Raw genomic sequence first — 14,800 nt, forward strand, 5'->3', positions numbered from 1 at the left:
ATGCCGGCTCACAACGCACGAAGCTCTGCAGAGGGCAACGGCCCTTCCGTCGCAGCAGAGAGCGCTCCGGCGGGGTTTTCGGCTGCGCCTTCGGGCGCTGCGTGCACTTCCTCGCCGTCTTTGTTCCTTCGCGGAGAAGTTTTTGAGCACGCGCTCCTCACCCCGCCCCGGGGAGGACAGTGGGGAGTCGAGGGCGTCTGCAGCTACATCCAGGCGTTTGCCAAGCACGTCGGCGAGACACGCAGAGTGGCGCGGAAGCGGGCAGATTTCTTCGTGGCTCTCGAAGACTGGCTTGCCTTCAACAAGGCGTGGGGCTCCCCGCTAGGCGCCGCCGGCGACTTGGCGTCCTCAGTGCTCGCTCAGCCCCGCTTGCTCAGCGCCAGCCAGAGCTGCGCGTCTTCGCCGCTGGACGAAGAGGAAATCCACGTGTTTTGGCACCTGTTTCTGGCCGTTCTGAAGGTCTACGGCGCGTCGCTGCAGCCGCGGAAGGCAGACGACGCCCTGTCTCCGGCGCCCACCGCGTCCTCAGCCTGGTGCCGCCCACGCCGCCCGCCCGGGGACCCTGAGACCGGCGCCGCCGCCGAGGGCCGGCAGGAGGCCTCGAGGAACTTGCGAACTCTCACTTTTCTGTCTGCCGAGGAGTCCAACGAGCTCGCGCTCCTGGAGATGTCGTGTTCGTTCTCTTTTTCTGCGTTGCTGCGGCCTTCGTCCTCCTGCTCAGTCTCGGCACGGTCCTCGGAGGCCGACGGCGCTCGCAGCGACGACATTTTTGAGCGGAGCTGCAGCCTTCCTTCCCGCGCCTCGTCGTCGGCGCCCGCGGCGCTGACGGCCCTCGATAACTCGTTGGCTGCGGCGCAGAGCGGCGAGAGGATGGATCTGCGGGCGCTGGCGCTGCTTCTGCTCATTCAGGAAAGCCGCATCGTCCGCGCGCCGTGGAACCCGCGAACGACTGACGACCCCTGGAGAGCCGCCCCGCCTGCGGGCCTCGCAGACGGCTCCAGAGAGGCCAGCGGCGGCACGAGTCCAGCGGTGTCTGCGCTCGCCAGTGGAGGCGCGCGGGGCGAGTCGCCGAGGTGAGGAAAAAAAGTGCTTCAGCTTGCCCGTCAGCTTGCCAAATCCCCTAGCGATAGTAGACCTCCTGCAGCCGAAGAGGCACCTGGTGAAGCGTGCAACTCCGTATTTTGCTGGCCGCAGACGCGTGCTTCCTTATTCCCCCAGCGCTCTGCGTTAGGTTTTGAAACTAGTCCACAGTTCAACTCTGTAGTATGAATTCCAGTCGGCTCCTGTCCCCGTCGCTTATGTGGATCTGTTAATGCTTCTCAAGTTCCGTGCGTCAGCTCACAGCATACTATACTGTTTTCTATCAGGTTTCCCACTCATTTCGCTTCGGTGGGCTTTCCCTCAGGTATGCGAGTCGCGAGACAGGCCCGCAGGGTGTCGCGGACGAGAGCCGCCTGCGCGCTTTCCTTCACCAGGCGCTGCCTGCGCTTCTTCAGACTGTCGCCGCATGCACGCGCGAGCTGCGAGGACGGAGAGCGAGGGAGGAAGACGAGGAACCCGGCGCTGACGAGTGGATCTCCGGCGCCGAGGCGGACGTTTTTTCTCTTCTCTTTGCATGGTAAGGCCGGTTTCTTCCGCTGAGACGGGGTCGAGCTTAGACCACCGTCGCCGCCTTCTTGTCCTTGTCACGGCTCTGTATCACTCATCGTTGCGTTCTTCCATCGCAACGGCTCGCCGTTCTTCTTCTCTTAGGCGCGGCCTGTCTGGCTGCCTCGCCTCTGTGTGCTTTCGCCGCATGCGGGAGTCTCCTGAATCCGTCGCAGCAGTCCCCTCGGCGCCTTCTGGTTTTCAGGGCTGCTCGCTCTCGCGTTTCTTCGTGGTATGTTCTGCACACGGCGTGATATGCTTCGGTAGAGCCTAAAGATCGGCAGATACACTCGCGCGCCTCGCGAGAAGTTTGTCTGTTTCACGCCGCAGAAAGACGTCTGCGTTTTTGTTTTTTGCACTCTGTCTGCAGCGTCGAGGGCTGGAGCGTCGGCGAGGCGTTTAGCGGCCGTGTCTTCGCCGCGCATGCAGAAGCGGACAAGAAGGAGAGAATCCAGCGATCGGTTTTCCTCGTAAGTACCTCGTGGAGCAGAAGATGCGATACAGCAGAGAGATGCGTTTGCCGACACATATTCATATCTATGCAAGCGAACCCGTTTGCTCCTGGTGGGCGTCTTCATCTTCGTGCTTTGTCGTGTGTGTGCGCCGATACACTCATCTGTGCGCTGCGCGCCTAAGTGAGAGATTTTGCGTATCCGCATCGCTTTGAAGTACCTAAAGGCGGTCTCACCTCGCATGCGGGCGACAGGTAGGCATGACCTGCTGCAGTTACGTGGCAGTAGTCTATTGTCGTCATGTCTGTAACCGTCCGGCACAAGCATTCCATGTGCGTCTCCAGGGGCTCCATCGTTTTGAGTCCTGCTGTAGAAAACGCTTGTTTGTTTTCCCAGAGTTGGATGCGGCGTCGGCTAGTGTGGAACGATCGACTCTATCCCTCGCGGCAGAGCCTGCCGGCGAGCTCCGCCTTCTTCAGTGCCTCGACCTCACGGCTGTCGGTAAGTCCCTGCCGCACACACGATGTGGATCGTTTCGAGAAAAATTAACAAACTAGTCTTAAAACTAGAGAAAGAAGTTTATCCTTTGAAATTTATGGTTATTATCTACAGAAAAAAACTTGGCGGAGAGAAGGCCTTCGTGTAAGGCTTTCTCTGCAGGATTTGTCGAGGATTAGAAACCGATGTGCAGAGCTGAGGGGCTGGCTATTGGACTGCTTTCCCGTTTTTTGCTCTCATTCAGCGAGCCTCCGCGTTGCATGCGGCCTGCCCTCTGTTGCTGTTCGCGTTTCGGCGCGACTCTTCGTCCCTGGGGCCTCGAGGCTCTAGCCCGCGGGGGCCAGTTTCCCGCCTTTGCTTTTTATGTAGTGTGTCTGTCGGCTGATCTGCATGCTGCTGTATTTGCTAGCAATTCTCCCGCGTGCTGCTGGTTTCCGAGGCGCACGACAGGCGGCTGACGATCGACGAGGTGAGCTTCGTCGATTGCTGGCGAAACGCCGCGACCGCGCAGAGTCAGCTGCCTGGCCCAGAGGGGCGAAGGAGCAGCGAAGAAGTGGAAAACTGTATCACACAGGGGACGCCAAGTTGCAACGGCTTTGCTTCGCTGCGTGATCCGTGGACCTCTGCTCGAGTATGAGTCGCTTCTTCGTGTGCACAAATTGGCCGTAACGAGGCTTAGACGCGTCTCTCCGTTCTCTCCAGTTCTGAGTAGCTGCCGCTCGCTCTGAGGTCGGGGTTCACTCTGCTCCTGCACACGCACGAGGGTCGCCGCCACAGCAGAAGAGACAGGGACGAGACAGCGGAAGCAGCCGGCGGCAAGCAGGCAGCGAGGATGGAGCGAGGCAGGCGGAAGCGTGAACAAAGAAATCGTGGGGGTCTGCTGTTCGCAGGAGAGCCTCGGGACTCTGAACCCGCGCGATCAAGTTCTCTTCGTGAACTGTAGCGAGTGCGATATCTTCCTCGACGCGCCGTAAGGACTACGCTTTTCCAGCAAGCCATAAATCTTAAATTTTACATGTGTCTGTCTCTGCGATCTGATTCTATTCGCTTTCACGCGCTGCACGCTCAAAGCGATTAGAAAAATTGCTCGCTCTGCTACGCGGACTCGCTCGCCTTGCTGCAGTGTCGAGTTTTCTTTGCTTGACTCGACCGATTCGTTTTCATCACGTGAGTTAACTATTCTTTCTGCGATTCACATTGTTGCTGGCGTGCGGCATCGAGTGTGCTTTTGCTCTTGCATGGGGTTCGATGTCTGGGGGCCCGCTGCGTGGCTTTGCTTGTTCGTTTCTCGCGATCTTTGCGATTCTTTTCCGCCTTCTTTGTGGTGTAGTGCATGCGCAGTGGAACGCTCTGGAGTGCGCTGCGATGTGCGTATGACTCTGCTTTCTTCTGAGGAGCCTTGCCTGTTTTCTCACCCTGTATCCCCGATAATTGCCTGCGTCTCTCGAGCGCGGAAGATGGCTGCTTCGGTGTAGGGTTTAGGCCTGCAAGTGCGTCGTTTTTCTATTTTTTCTCGAGACTTTTGCAGGTGGTGCGAAGGGCGCTGTTCTGTGAAGTCTCGCCCTCAGCGCTCTGCCGTCTTCTCTGCTTTTTTTCCTTCAGCGTCTCCGCCGTGAAACTTGTCAACTGCTCGAACCTGTCCCTGATCTGCGGGCGCCCTGTCGGGGGGATGGTGTCTCTGTACAACACGCAGCGTCTCGAGGTTCACGCAGTGACTTTCTTGCTTCAGTAAGAATCGCAGGGGCCTCCTCGCGACCAGACACAAGAATAGCGACAAGCGTTTGTAGATTTATATACACAACACGGACATGAATCTACTGAAGTTTACAGGACGTGCTTGAACTGCGGCAGGCAGCGATTCGGCGCCCACCCAATGCGCCGCACGCGCGGCGAGGTTCATCTCGGCACTCGATTCTTTCTCTCTCTCTCTGAAACGAACGCTGAGTGCAAGGCTGTCTCTCTGGTGTGCGCGTCGCTCTGCTTCCGCAGTTTCCCTTGCTGTCCGATTTCTGAAATACGCCTGTGTGGACCCTCTCTCTGTCTGTTCAGTAACCTATCATATACATGAGCATGAAGAGCAAGCATCTGTCATCCGCCATTTTTTTTCAGAGCCTGCAACACACTCGACGCGCAGCTCTTCGTCTGTAGCGCGTCGCCGCCGCTTCTCTGCGGCGACACGCGCGGCATAGTGCTCGCTCCATTCGATGCGCCTCTCGCACTTCGAGACTTGCGCAAGAAACCAACAGCCGCGGAAGGCGAGCCGCAGGCCGCGAGCACGGAGGAGTCTCGACGGGAAGAGAGCGAAGCGGCCGTCCAGGAGGCAGAGGAGGAACTGGAAATCTTCGGGTAGGCTTGTTTCTATTTCACTTTGCACCTGCGCTCTGCTCGTCTTCGTTTTCTCTCTTTCCCTGCGTCTCGCGCGTGTGCCCTCTGTTTTGCGCGTTCCCGGATGCCTTTCTTGCGGGAGCGTGTGCGCCTTGCAGACGCCCTCTCTCCGCGGCGGCAACGGCGTTCGCCTTTCCACTGTGCGGCGGAGGCTGCGGACTTTCTTCCGCGTTGTCTGCCTCGGCGTCAGGCGCTTCCTGCGCGGCGGAGCAGACAAGATGCACCAGCGCTGGGGCTCGGGCGGCGGCGGGCAGCTCGCACATCTTCGAGCTGCTCAATCCGAAGAATTTCACGGTGAGTTTACCACCGACAGCCTCGACTTCGATGACAGATGGGCATCATGCGTCCTGTAGACGAGCGCCAAATCAGGGGTGTCTCCAGCGGTTCGGGACCTTTCTTGCGCTTCGCGTGACCGTCGTGCTGTAAATGCATCGAGTATAGGGGCATGCAGTTCGGAGTCGCAGCCCATTAGAGTGCAGGGGAGCTGCGATGCTTCCGCGTGCGCTCCAGACGCATCTTTGACATCCAAGCCCGGCAGCACCCGTTGATTCATTGTTTTCCGTTTTTGCTTTTTTCAGCCGATTTCTCTGCCGCGGGCTTCGCGCCCGCCGCCAGAGTGCCGCGGGTCCTCGACTACCTCGCAGGGCGACCTCGCCTCCTCCTTCGCTCCGCAGAAGCAAAAGCTTGACGCCGATACGGCCTGCGTAAACGATGCCGAGGAAGACAGCAGAGAGGAAAGCCTTTTTGCGCTTCCGGAGGACTTCACCGACGCTCTGTTCGACAAGCAGGAAGAAGTGAGCGCGAAGTCTCTTGTTGACACCAGTGGGTGTTGGGCTGCCGTGGCGACGGCAGCGAGGGCGACACATGCCCGCACGCCTTCCGCAGACAAGTCTGCAATAGCAAATAGGCATTCCCAATACATGTGGATGCATGCACTCGATGTGGGTGCGTGGTTTCGCGGAAGTCCTGTGTGCGAAATTCGGGCATCTGGTAAGACCGGAGACTCTTTTCACCAGCGCCTTTTACGCATGGATGACTGCTGAGAATTTTTCATCGGGTGATGACGGGGTTGCTGTGTCGTCCGCTGCTGCGCAGGTCGCGAGCCTCCAAGAGGCAATGGAGAACGTGAACTTGACGGAGTCGCAGCGGGAAACGTTTCTTCAGATTCTCGCGCTCATGCTCCAGTGAGTCAGAGCGTGGCTGCGAACTCATGCAAAAACCACGTCTTCCAGCGGCCTACTCGAACACAAATATGACTATACATACGAGTAGATCTGCGCATCCATACGGGCGCGTGTGTAAGATCACGGCGAGAGACTCAGCTGGAGCGCTTGACGCAGGCGGTACTGGCGCCCTATCTGTATATATATATATATATATATATATATATATACAAACTCTAAACCATATATATAGATATATACCTTCTTGCTGCACAGCTCAGCTAGATTTATCCGCGCAAGCACTGCAAATATACGCATCCACGCAGGCGTTTTGCATGCATGTGCATTTGTGTGTGGCGTTCTTCACCTATGCCCCGCGCATGTCTGGTAGGCAGCGGTGCCGCGCCTCTCATCGTGCGGAGATGAGAATTTCATCGAGCACGCATGTGTGTCCGTATGCGTTGTTTTCGAGTGCGCAAGATCCATTATTGCGTGTGTGGCGTGTTTCCAGCGAGAGAAAGCCCCTACTCAGAAGCTAGTCTGATCAGTAGCGCATGTGGCGGACATTGTCTGGCCTCGGCTTTCGCTCGACCTGCTCATCTCTTTCCTTGTGAGAGGTGTCTCTCCACGTGTTCCTCCAGCGACTTCTGCAAGCGCCACTCGCGGCGCACACGCCGGCTCGCCACGGGGCAGTTCGCGCGGCACGAAGAGGTGAGAAACGATGCATCGCTGCGTCAGCCGAGGAAGACAAACAGCAAAGTCTCTTCGTCGAGAGGCAGGCGTTGTATTCGGCGTTTGTTTGTGCGCGTGGAGCGGCACGTCAAAACCTACTGGTGCTAGAAAATAGGAAGACGCGTTAGTTCTTGGGGAAACGACTTCCGAACCACCAATATATATCGGTACAAAAATGTTACCGTACCGTCCGTACAAAGCAGGCTCTAAGGACATAAAGATCATAGCGATGCCATGTATCGGTATTATCACACTGTAAGCAGCCCTCGCGTAGCCCGGTTTTCTCTGGGTTGACGCGGACTAGTGAGAGGGTCTGCTGCCTGCACTCAGCCTCCTTTTTCGCAGGAAAAAGGCGCAACGGAGGACTCCGCGGAGCTCGACAAGCTCGTGGAGATGTCTATTCGCATGCATATGCGCAAGCTCCGCGTGTGCGTGGTGCGTTTGCAGGTTCTTCGGTCTAGAGAGGCGAGCACAGGCAGCATCTGCTGAAGCCGCGTGAGCCGCGGAGACCGTTTTCTGCAGTCTGCCTGACGGAGTGGCTGCGCAGTGACTGCGGAGACTGCATACAGGCCTCGGAATCCGTTGCTGGATCACCGTACGGACGCCCTGCGAGGCGGATGCTGAGTCGTTGTTTTGCCTTTTTGTGAATTCGAGTTGTAGACGGGCGCGTCGCTGCTCCTGGTTTGAAGCAGGAATATGGTGTCTTGTCAGAGACTTCGGGAAGTCCCGGTGGGAGAAATCGAGGGAAAGATGGATTCGCTCATGTGAGAGATTGGCATGCTCCAGCGAGTGCGACGCTCACGCGGAGGATACCTACAAACTGCACAGGGCGCAGCAGCAGCAGAACAAAGACATAAAAAGAGGGGAGGGGGGCGTTGAAGAAGCGACACAAAAGAGCTCGGGGTACAGACGCAGCAGTCGGACTTCACATACAGCCGCTTCCGCCTTGCACGCAGCGCGCTCCCGGGCTCACGTATAGACGTTTGCTAAAGTCTTCGACAAGAAGGCAGCGTCTTTGCACAAGGTAATGAACCAAAATAAGCAAGAAAGCAATGAAAAACCCGCTTCTCAGCCAGGATGTTCGTTCAGCAGAGACGTCTGTCTTCGCAGCCTTTCTTGGCAAATGCGACTCAACGTATTTAGTCTTGAGCGAATGTATGTATAGGTGCGGGCACGCCGCATTTCCCAGTTTGTTGTGCGATGCGAGGCAGGCAGTGGGGCGTCTTCTGCGAAAAGAAGAACGAAAATATTACGGCACGCAAGCGAATCTCTGCGGGAATCTGCGCATGCGTATTCAATCTGTATTCAAGGCATGGGGCTGCTTCAAGCACCAGTGTCGCAGTTCCCTCCGTGCCGGCAGTCTTTGGCGGGACGCGAGTCACATTCGTGCTAACTAGGCACTCAGTCAATGGGTTAAGGCTTTCTGCAACTGATGTGCATTTCTCCACTTCGTCGCCACACCCACTCTAACTCTATGCTTGCGTCGCTGTGCGTTCGTCGTGCGCACTCGCTCTAGCACAGCGGCTCCTGCTGCGCGCAGACGAAACCTGCCCGCTGACGGCTGGGTACAAATACATGTATACATATACATATATATATATATATATATATGCATCTCCCGGTCCAGCAATTTGGCTCTGCAGCCGTGTTCCGCCCTACAGTATTTCACCCACAAATAACTACGCCAGTGTTGTGTTTCTAGGCTACGTAGCTTCATGTATGTCCCTTGGCCATACGCCCGGAGAGGCAGCTGACGCCTGCACTGTGAAACCGTGAGCAGTGCCTGGCGTGTTTATTTGTCGAGCCCGACTGGAGGCAGCGTCTCATAGTCGAATCGCGCGTGTTTACGTGCTGTAAAAAGCTTGAAGAGGAGTAAGACGGCAGACAGCGAGCGAAGGAGCTACGAGAGCCGGAGCGAAAATTTTTGAGAGAAAATACAGGCGCAACGAGAAGAGGGAGACAAGAAACGGGGCGCTCGGCATGCTTCCACGGACCACGCTTCTTCCAAAAAGACTGCCAAAGAGGGGGACAAGGCAATCGCCCAACGGCCGGTCTGACCCCAGTGCGCAGCCAAGCATCTGCGTGTGCATGCAAATGCACCGAGAGACTCGCCTAATCGAGAAAAGAGGCTAACTCGCCTGCTACACGTCCACCGATACAGTCACGAGTAGACACCGCCGCAGCGCAAAAGGGGAAGAGACGCCAGATGCTGCTGGGCCGGAGACGTGTGCATCCTCGAGGTATCAATATACATACGACGAACATGCATGCGCATCTTCGTCTTCCTTCGTCCGCTGGGAAAAGGGGCAGAAGACCCCCTTCGTGCACGCCAGAGTAAAACAATACCCGCCGAGCGCTCCATGCACGCAGGGTTTGAACGCGCAGAGAGCAGACACGCACATGCACAGGGCGAGCCCACCGCAAAAGAGTTCACTGCCCGCGCGCTTCACACACGAATTTTTGACTCCCTAAGGAAACCGAGTCGTCCAGTGCCTGGACCATCGGCTACTCCAGGCCGAAGAGTGCTGCGTCCTTCATCTCTCGTGGCGTACCCTTTCGCTCGGCGCCAGAAAAAATCCGCATTCACCTACAGGCCCGGATACTACTCCTCTCCCTGTATATCCACATATGTATATGCAAGTATGGATGTGTACGAGCAAGTATATATCAGGACGTATACAGTCCACTATAGGGACGTCCGCTGAATGAGCCATTCGCGTCTTGTAGTTGCTAGTTCTGTTTCGTCTGAGTCAGCCTCGCTCGTTGTCGTTGCTTCCCGCCGGCGCCTTCCGTTTTCACGCTTCTCCTCCAGCAACAAGGCGATCCGGCTCTGCCCCAATCCGCCCCGGCGAAGGAATAGTCCACACCCTTCTAGGCAGATAAATGCATATGCAGATATGCTTCTGCAACTATGCATGTATATATGTATATACATATGCCGTGTGCATGCATTTTTCCGTGCGAAGGCGCAGCACGTGCAGGCAGTGCCGACTGCCTCGCCGGGCTAGGCATCCACCGCGGAGGACGTGACGCATTTCGACAGAAAAAAAACAGTTGGTCCAGCGGAAGCCCTCCTCCGTCAAAGACGAGCGTCGCGCCGCCAACAGTCAGTTTCATACGCGTACACAACCATGCATTTTGACGTTTACATGGAACTCTGGAGGGGGGTGCCTTGCATGCGAGACTGGCCGCAAGGCCCTCGTCACCCCTCGCCTGAGTCTCCGCCGCCACGGTCGGCGCTGCCCACTAGCTTGCGCGCCTCCCTCCTCGAGGTAATGCAAAAAGCATTTCGTGCTTCACTATCGCGCCCACCGTTTTCTCGCCTCCAGTCCTGCCGAATCGACGCCTCCTCTGTCCACGCCTCCTTCACCTGCCCCTCTTCAGCCACCTCTTTTTCAACCTGTTGCTTCGCCTCCGAAGCCGGACTTGGACTGGTGAGGCGCGAAAAATAGTGCCGCACCGCTGCGGCAATATCCCGTGTCACGAGCATGCAACAGATCCTTTGTCTTCTTCAGCCTGTTGTACCTGAAGGGCCCCTTCCGCCCGCGCTGCAGTAGCCGCCCGTCTCGTCGGCCTGCGCGTTCCGCCCTCCGTAGCTGCCTGCGCCGGCGTGTGCGGCGGCGTGTGCGGCGGCGTGAGCGGCGGCGGCTCCGCCTCGCTCTCCCTTGGCCTTGGAGCCCTTGTTGACTAACAGATTGCTGTTCTGCACCTTGCTGAGTCGCACCTTGATGGCCCAGTACTTGCTGCGGTAGAAGCCGTGCGTCTTGGCCGAGAAGGACTTGTAGTACCGCTTGCCGCCCTCGTACCAGGAGGCGATCCACGAGCGCTTGTCCCAGTAGACGCCGGCGACGTCGCACTTCAGGTCCGTCGCGTTCTCCGGATTCGGACCCTCCTGCTCGGGCAGGTGCAGCAGATACTCGTACTCGCTCTCTGGCGACGACGCAGGGCCTGGGTCCGCGCGATCGCGGCCGCCGCCACCCGCGCCGACCAGCTGATGCGAGGGCAGGTAGTGCGAGGCCATGGGCGCGTTGCCGCCGCCCCCCCCCCCCCGGCGGGGCCCATCATGCCGCCGTGGCCGCCGCGCGTGGCGCCCCCGCCGCCGCCGTGCGGCGAGGCGCCCGCCGCGGCGCTCGGGTTCGGGCCCGCGCCCTGGTGGTGGGGGGGGCCGTGGCTGCCGGAGGCGAACACGTCGTTGGGGAGCGCAGCGCCGCCCAGGAGCAGCTGCGAGTTGTCGCGACCCTGGAGCTGGTGCAGCAGCAACGAGGCGCCGCCCCCCGCGCCCAGGTGCCCCGGACCTGCCTGGCCGCCGAGGGGCAGCAGCAGATTCCCCCCCCCGCTCCCCCCCCGCGCGAGTTGAGCAGCGAGGAGGAGAGCAGAGACGAGGAGAGCAGAGACGAGGGCGACGTCGCGCCGTTGCCGCCAGGACGCGACGACGACGCAGACGGCCGGTCCTTCCGGCTGCGCTTCTTCAAGCTGCCGCCGCCTGCGTTCCACTCGTTGCCCGCCCCGAGACCTGCCCCCCTGCCCATGGAGGAGTACATACTCGAAGCCGGGCCCGCGCCGTAGTCGTCCACGCCGCCAAAGGGCGGCTGCAGGTCGCCCGCGCCATCGAAACCCCGCTGAGACAAGTCTACACCTGCAGACGCAAGGCAAAACACACACACTAAACATGCATTCTGCACGCCCCCGTTCTACGCCCCTTTCGACCGCCGCCCGCTTTGAGGGGGTTGGAGCACGGAATTCAGGCTTCCTCCACCTCCGAAAAGGAGGTAGGCTTGCGACTGGGCCCCTCATCAACAAAGGCGCGTCCACCGTCCACGCTGCATGCGCGGCAACTTCAAAAAGGAAGATGCAGAGAGAGGAAATGCGACACCAGGGTCACACACTGACGGCAACATAGACAGACAGCAAGAGACACCACCACGCGCTGACATCGACAGCATCCCTGGCCTCGCTGCCATCTCCTTTTTCAATGCGACGGGGAGGGGAGGCAGACATGCGACAGCGATCAGTGACCGCGTGGCGCATGCAAGTCCAGCTCAGTTCCGTTCAGACTCTTCTAGGAGCCTCGCGTTTCTTCCCGCCCGTCTCCACGCCCCCGTTCTCTCGCCTGTTCCCCTCCGCATTTCCCCCCCCTCGCCTCCCCCCCCCGGCTTCCACGCCTCCTCGACTGTCGCGAGTAAGGCACGTACCTCCGCATCCGCTGGGCGGGCATCCGCCGTTCATGAAGAGAGATCGGGCTCCGTCGATGCCAGGGCCGCGCTGCTCCCAGAGCGCCATTGCGTTGGGGAAGTCAGGATCAAGTTTGGCACACAGATCGTCGATCTTGAGGCAGACGGTGTAGATGGCATCCAGCCACTGCGCGTACTTTTCTCCGGCGACTGCGACGGACCCCGCCCGCGCCCCCGCTCCGGGACCCACGGCGGCGCCGCGCGCGGGGCCCGGGGACGGCTGCCCCGGGGACATCGACGCCGCGGCTGAGTCGCTGCCTTTGTCTGTCTGGTCGTCTTCACGCGCGCCCGGCGCAGCTTGGACGGCGACCCAGGCGGGTACCGGGCCCCGGGTCTGGGGGCCGTCCTCCTCGAAGCCTGGGGAGGGGTGGTGCGGCGAGGAGACCGGCGCCTCTTGCGCGGGGTTCACCTGAGAGGGCGAGCTGGAGGAGCTTGGCGGGGAAGGTGCAGGAAACGAGGGCGACGAGGTGAGGGCAGAGAAGCGATCGTCGTCGTCGTCTTTCTTCCGCCGCTTCACAGACGCCGCGGCGTCCTCGCCATCCTCCTCCCTCTCCTCCAGGCGTCTGTCGTCCCCACTCTTGTCATCCTTCACACTGCCACTGCTGGGGTCCTCCTCGCCCCCCCCGGGGACGCTCGGGCTCTCCCTCGGCGGCGACTTCCGCCAGCAATTCGGACCCTCTTCGGCCTCTGCAGGAGACACCCCGGTGCGTGCGGAGCCCATGAGGCAGCTCTCTCCTCCCCCTGACCCCCCCGCGCAGTCCTCCTCTGGGGCCCCCACGCCGGAGTGCGGAGACGCGACGGGCGCCGCGGCAACGGCGCCGTCGACTGGCGGCGCGAGGCTGGTGGAGGCCTCTGCGTCGTGGAGCTCTTCCAAGCTCTGCATAGCTGCGAACAAACGAAGCGCAGGACTTTCCTCAGCCAGTCTCGCAAGGGACGACGACGCGCCGCTGAGGGGGGACGGCGATGCAGCGGCGAAGGACGCACCAAGGCGAGGCGCAGGCCGCGAGCGACTCACTTCAGTCGGACTGCCGTCTGTAGACTGACGAGAAGACACCTCCAGCAAGGGCCGCCGCGTCACCGATGTGCCTGCTGACGCACTCGCGGCGCAGTCGACCTTTGGCGACACACAGTTCTCTGGCTGTGCCGCCTGCGCAGCGCACGGAGCTTCTCCAGATCGATTCTGGAAGGATCCCTCTCGCAGAAACCCACGAGTTTCCGCTGTCGTGCCTGAAGCGTTTTCTGTGTTCACCAGGCAAGCCGAAGGGTCAAAAAGGGCCGGGTGGGCGCCTGCAGCATCGACGCGCGATACAGAATCTTTAATAGACGAAATACCCCCAGCCGCGACAACTGCTGCAGAGGCTGAGTCCCCTCCAAACCACGCCTCTTGCGGCTCTGCAAGAACTGAAGAAGGCAGGAAAGAGGCGCACTCAGTGCCCAGGCTTCTCTCTCCGCGCGAGCGCGGAGGTCGGTCGGAAGGCTGTGAGGAGGCGCGGAGTGTGCGCGAGACTTCGTTTTTGCAAGGATCGCGAAAGGAAAAGCGTCGCTCGTTGGGCGCAGAGCCGCTGGAAAGGGCGTCGATTCTGCTAGCTTCATCCAGGTTCTCGAGTTCTCTTTGCGTTCTTGTCACCTCCACCACACCATCCATCATGAGAAGAGACTGCATGCGCCGGAGCCCCAGCCGCCGTCCTGTCGCACACCTACAACCAGCCAGGGGACGTCGCTGCCTTGTGCCCTCTCTGCGAACCCAGCGACAACTCTGTCGACGACAGAGGCAATTCGCTCTAGAAAAAACTCGCAGCGACCCCCTCCTGTCCGAGGCTCTCCGAGTTTGCTGTCGAAGATGAGTGCGCCACGCAGCTAGCCGCTCTTTACAGCAACTGAACTGTGCAGAAGAGACGTCAAGACAAGAAGTGGACCAACGAAGAAAGAAAAGGAGAGGATCCGACGGAGAGCAAAGGGGGACAAACGAGGTCGAAAAAAACCTTTCGCTACACACGGCCACCTGAGGGAACGGAAAGCACGCCCTCAGCGCAACGCCGCTCAGAAGGAACACACGTTCACGACGCGTGACAGCCAGAAAAAATGGAAGAAATGAGGAGGCGTTCAGCCGGGAACCGCGACGAATCGCTGAAGGAAGTCCGGGGCGAAGGCGAGCGCGCATGAAAAGTGGAAGAATACGAGGAAAAGAACGGCTCGCTTGGAAGACGGACAAAGTCGGAAGTCAACAATTTAAAAGAGGACGCGAGACGAGAAGGCGCGATAAGAGCCGCGTCGAGAAAGACAAGCATGCAAGGGAAACCAACGTTGTCCTTTTGGGGAGATGCAAAAAGAAGTGAGAAGCGTGACAGCCAGAAGGCGCGTTTCTTCGGATGTTTTGACGGGGCAAAGTCTCTTATTAGACAGAACCGACTGCCCACAGCGGGGGGGAGAGGGAGCCGCAACCAAAACTGCGAGACAGAATAAAAAGAAAGCAACCGCCTAAACTACACCGGCTGGGAGTGGAAGATTCGCCCACGGGAAAAAGATTTTCGAGAGTCCAGAGGCAATCGGGTAAAGCGCAAAGGCCCATGCAGCGGAGCCAGCTCCCAAGAGAAGGACACCTACGGAAAAGCAGCAACAAGAGGTAGCTACGACTCACCCGTCATTCCTCATGAGTATTCCGTCTGGAGTAGAGCAGAAAATTGTGGGGGGA

General features: G+C 59.3%; 2 protein-coding genes across 2 annotated transcripts; one reads left to right on the forward strand and one right to left on the reverse strand.

Moving 5' to 3' along the window:
* BESB_069310 (uncharacterized protein) lies at window positions 1–7,366 on the forward strand (the record flags this gene model as incomplete). Its single annotated transcript, XM_029365324.1, has 13 exons — window positions 1–1,073; window positions 1,406–1,618; window positions 2,018–2,117; window positions 2,496–2,600; window positions 3,007–3,066; window positions 3,488–3,567; window positions 4,200–4,325; window positions 4,707–4,943; window positions 5,081–5,276; window positions 5,561–5,776; window positions 6,078–6,166; window positions 6,787–6,856; window positions 7,325–7,366. 13 exons carry the CDS (start codon window positions 1–3, stop codon window positions 7,364–7,366), a joined length of 2,607 nt encoding a protein of 868 aa, XP_029218907.1.
* A 3,022-nt stretch (window positions 7,367–10,388) lies between these two features.
* On the reverse strand, window positions 10,389–13,771 carry BESB_069320 (AP2 domain transcription factor AP2XI-5; the record flags this gene model as incomplete). The annotated part of the gene is made up of 3 exons (XM_029365325.1): window positions 10,389–11,048; window positions 11,173–11,513; window positions 12,070–13,771. The coding sequence occupies 3 exons, from the start codon at window positions 13,769–13,771 to the stop codon at window positions 10,389–10,391; spliced, it is 2,703 nt and encodes a 900-aa protein (XP_029218908.1).
* Window positions 13,772–14,800: the final 1,029 nt, after the last annotated feature.

The sequence above is a fragment of the Besnoitia besnoiti genome, chromosome VI, assembly GCF_002563875.1.
Source record: "Besnoitia besnoiti strain Bb-Ger1 chromosome VI, whole genome shotgun sequence".
In the NCBI taxonomy this organism is placed as follows: Eukaryota; Apicomplexa; class Conoidasida; order Eucoccidiorida; family Sarcocystidae; genus Besnoitia; species Besnoitia besnoiti.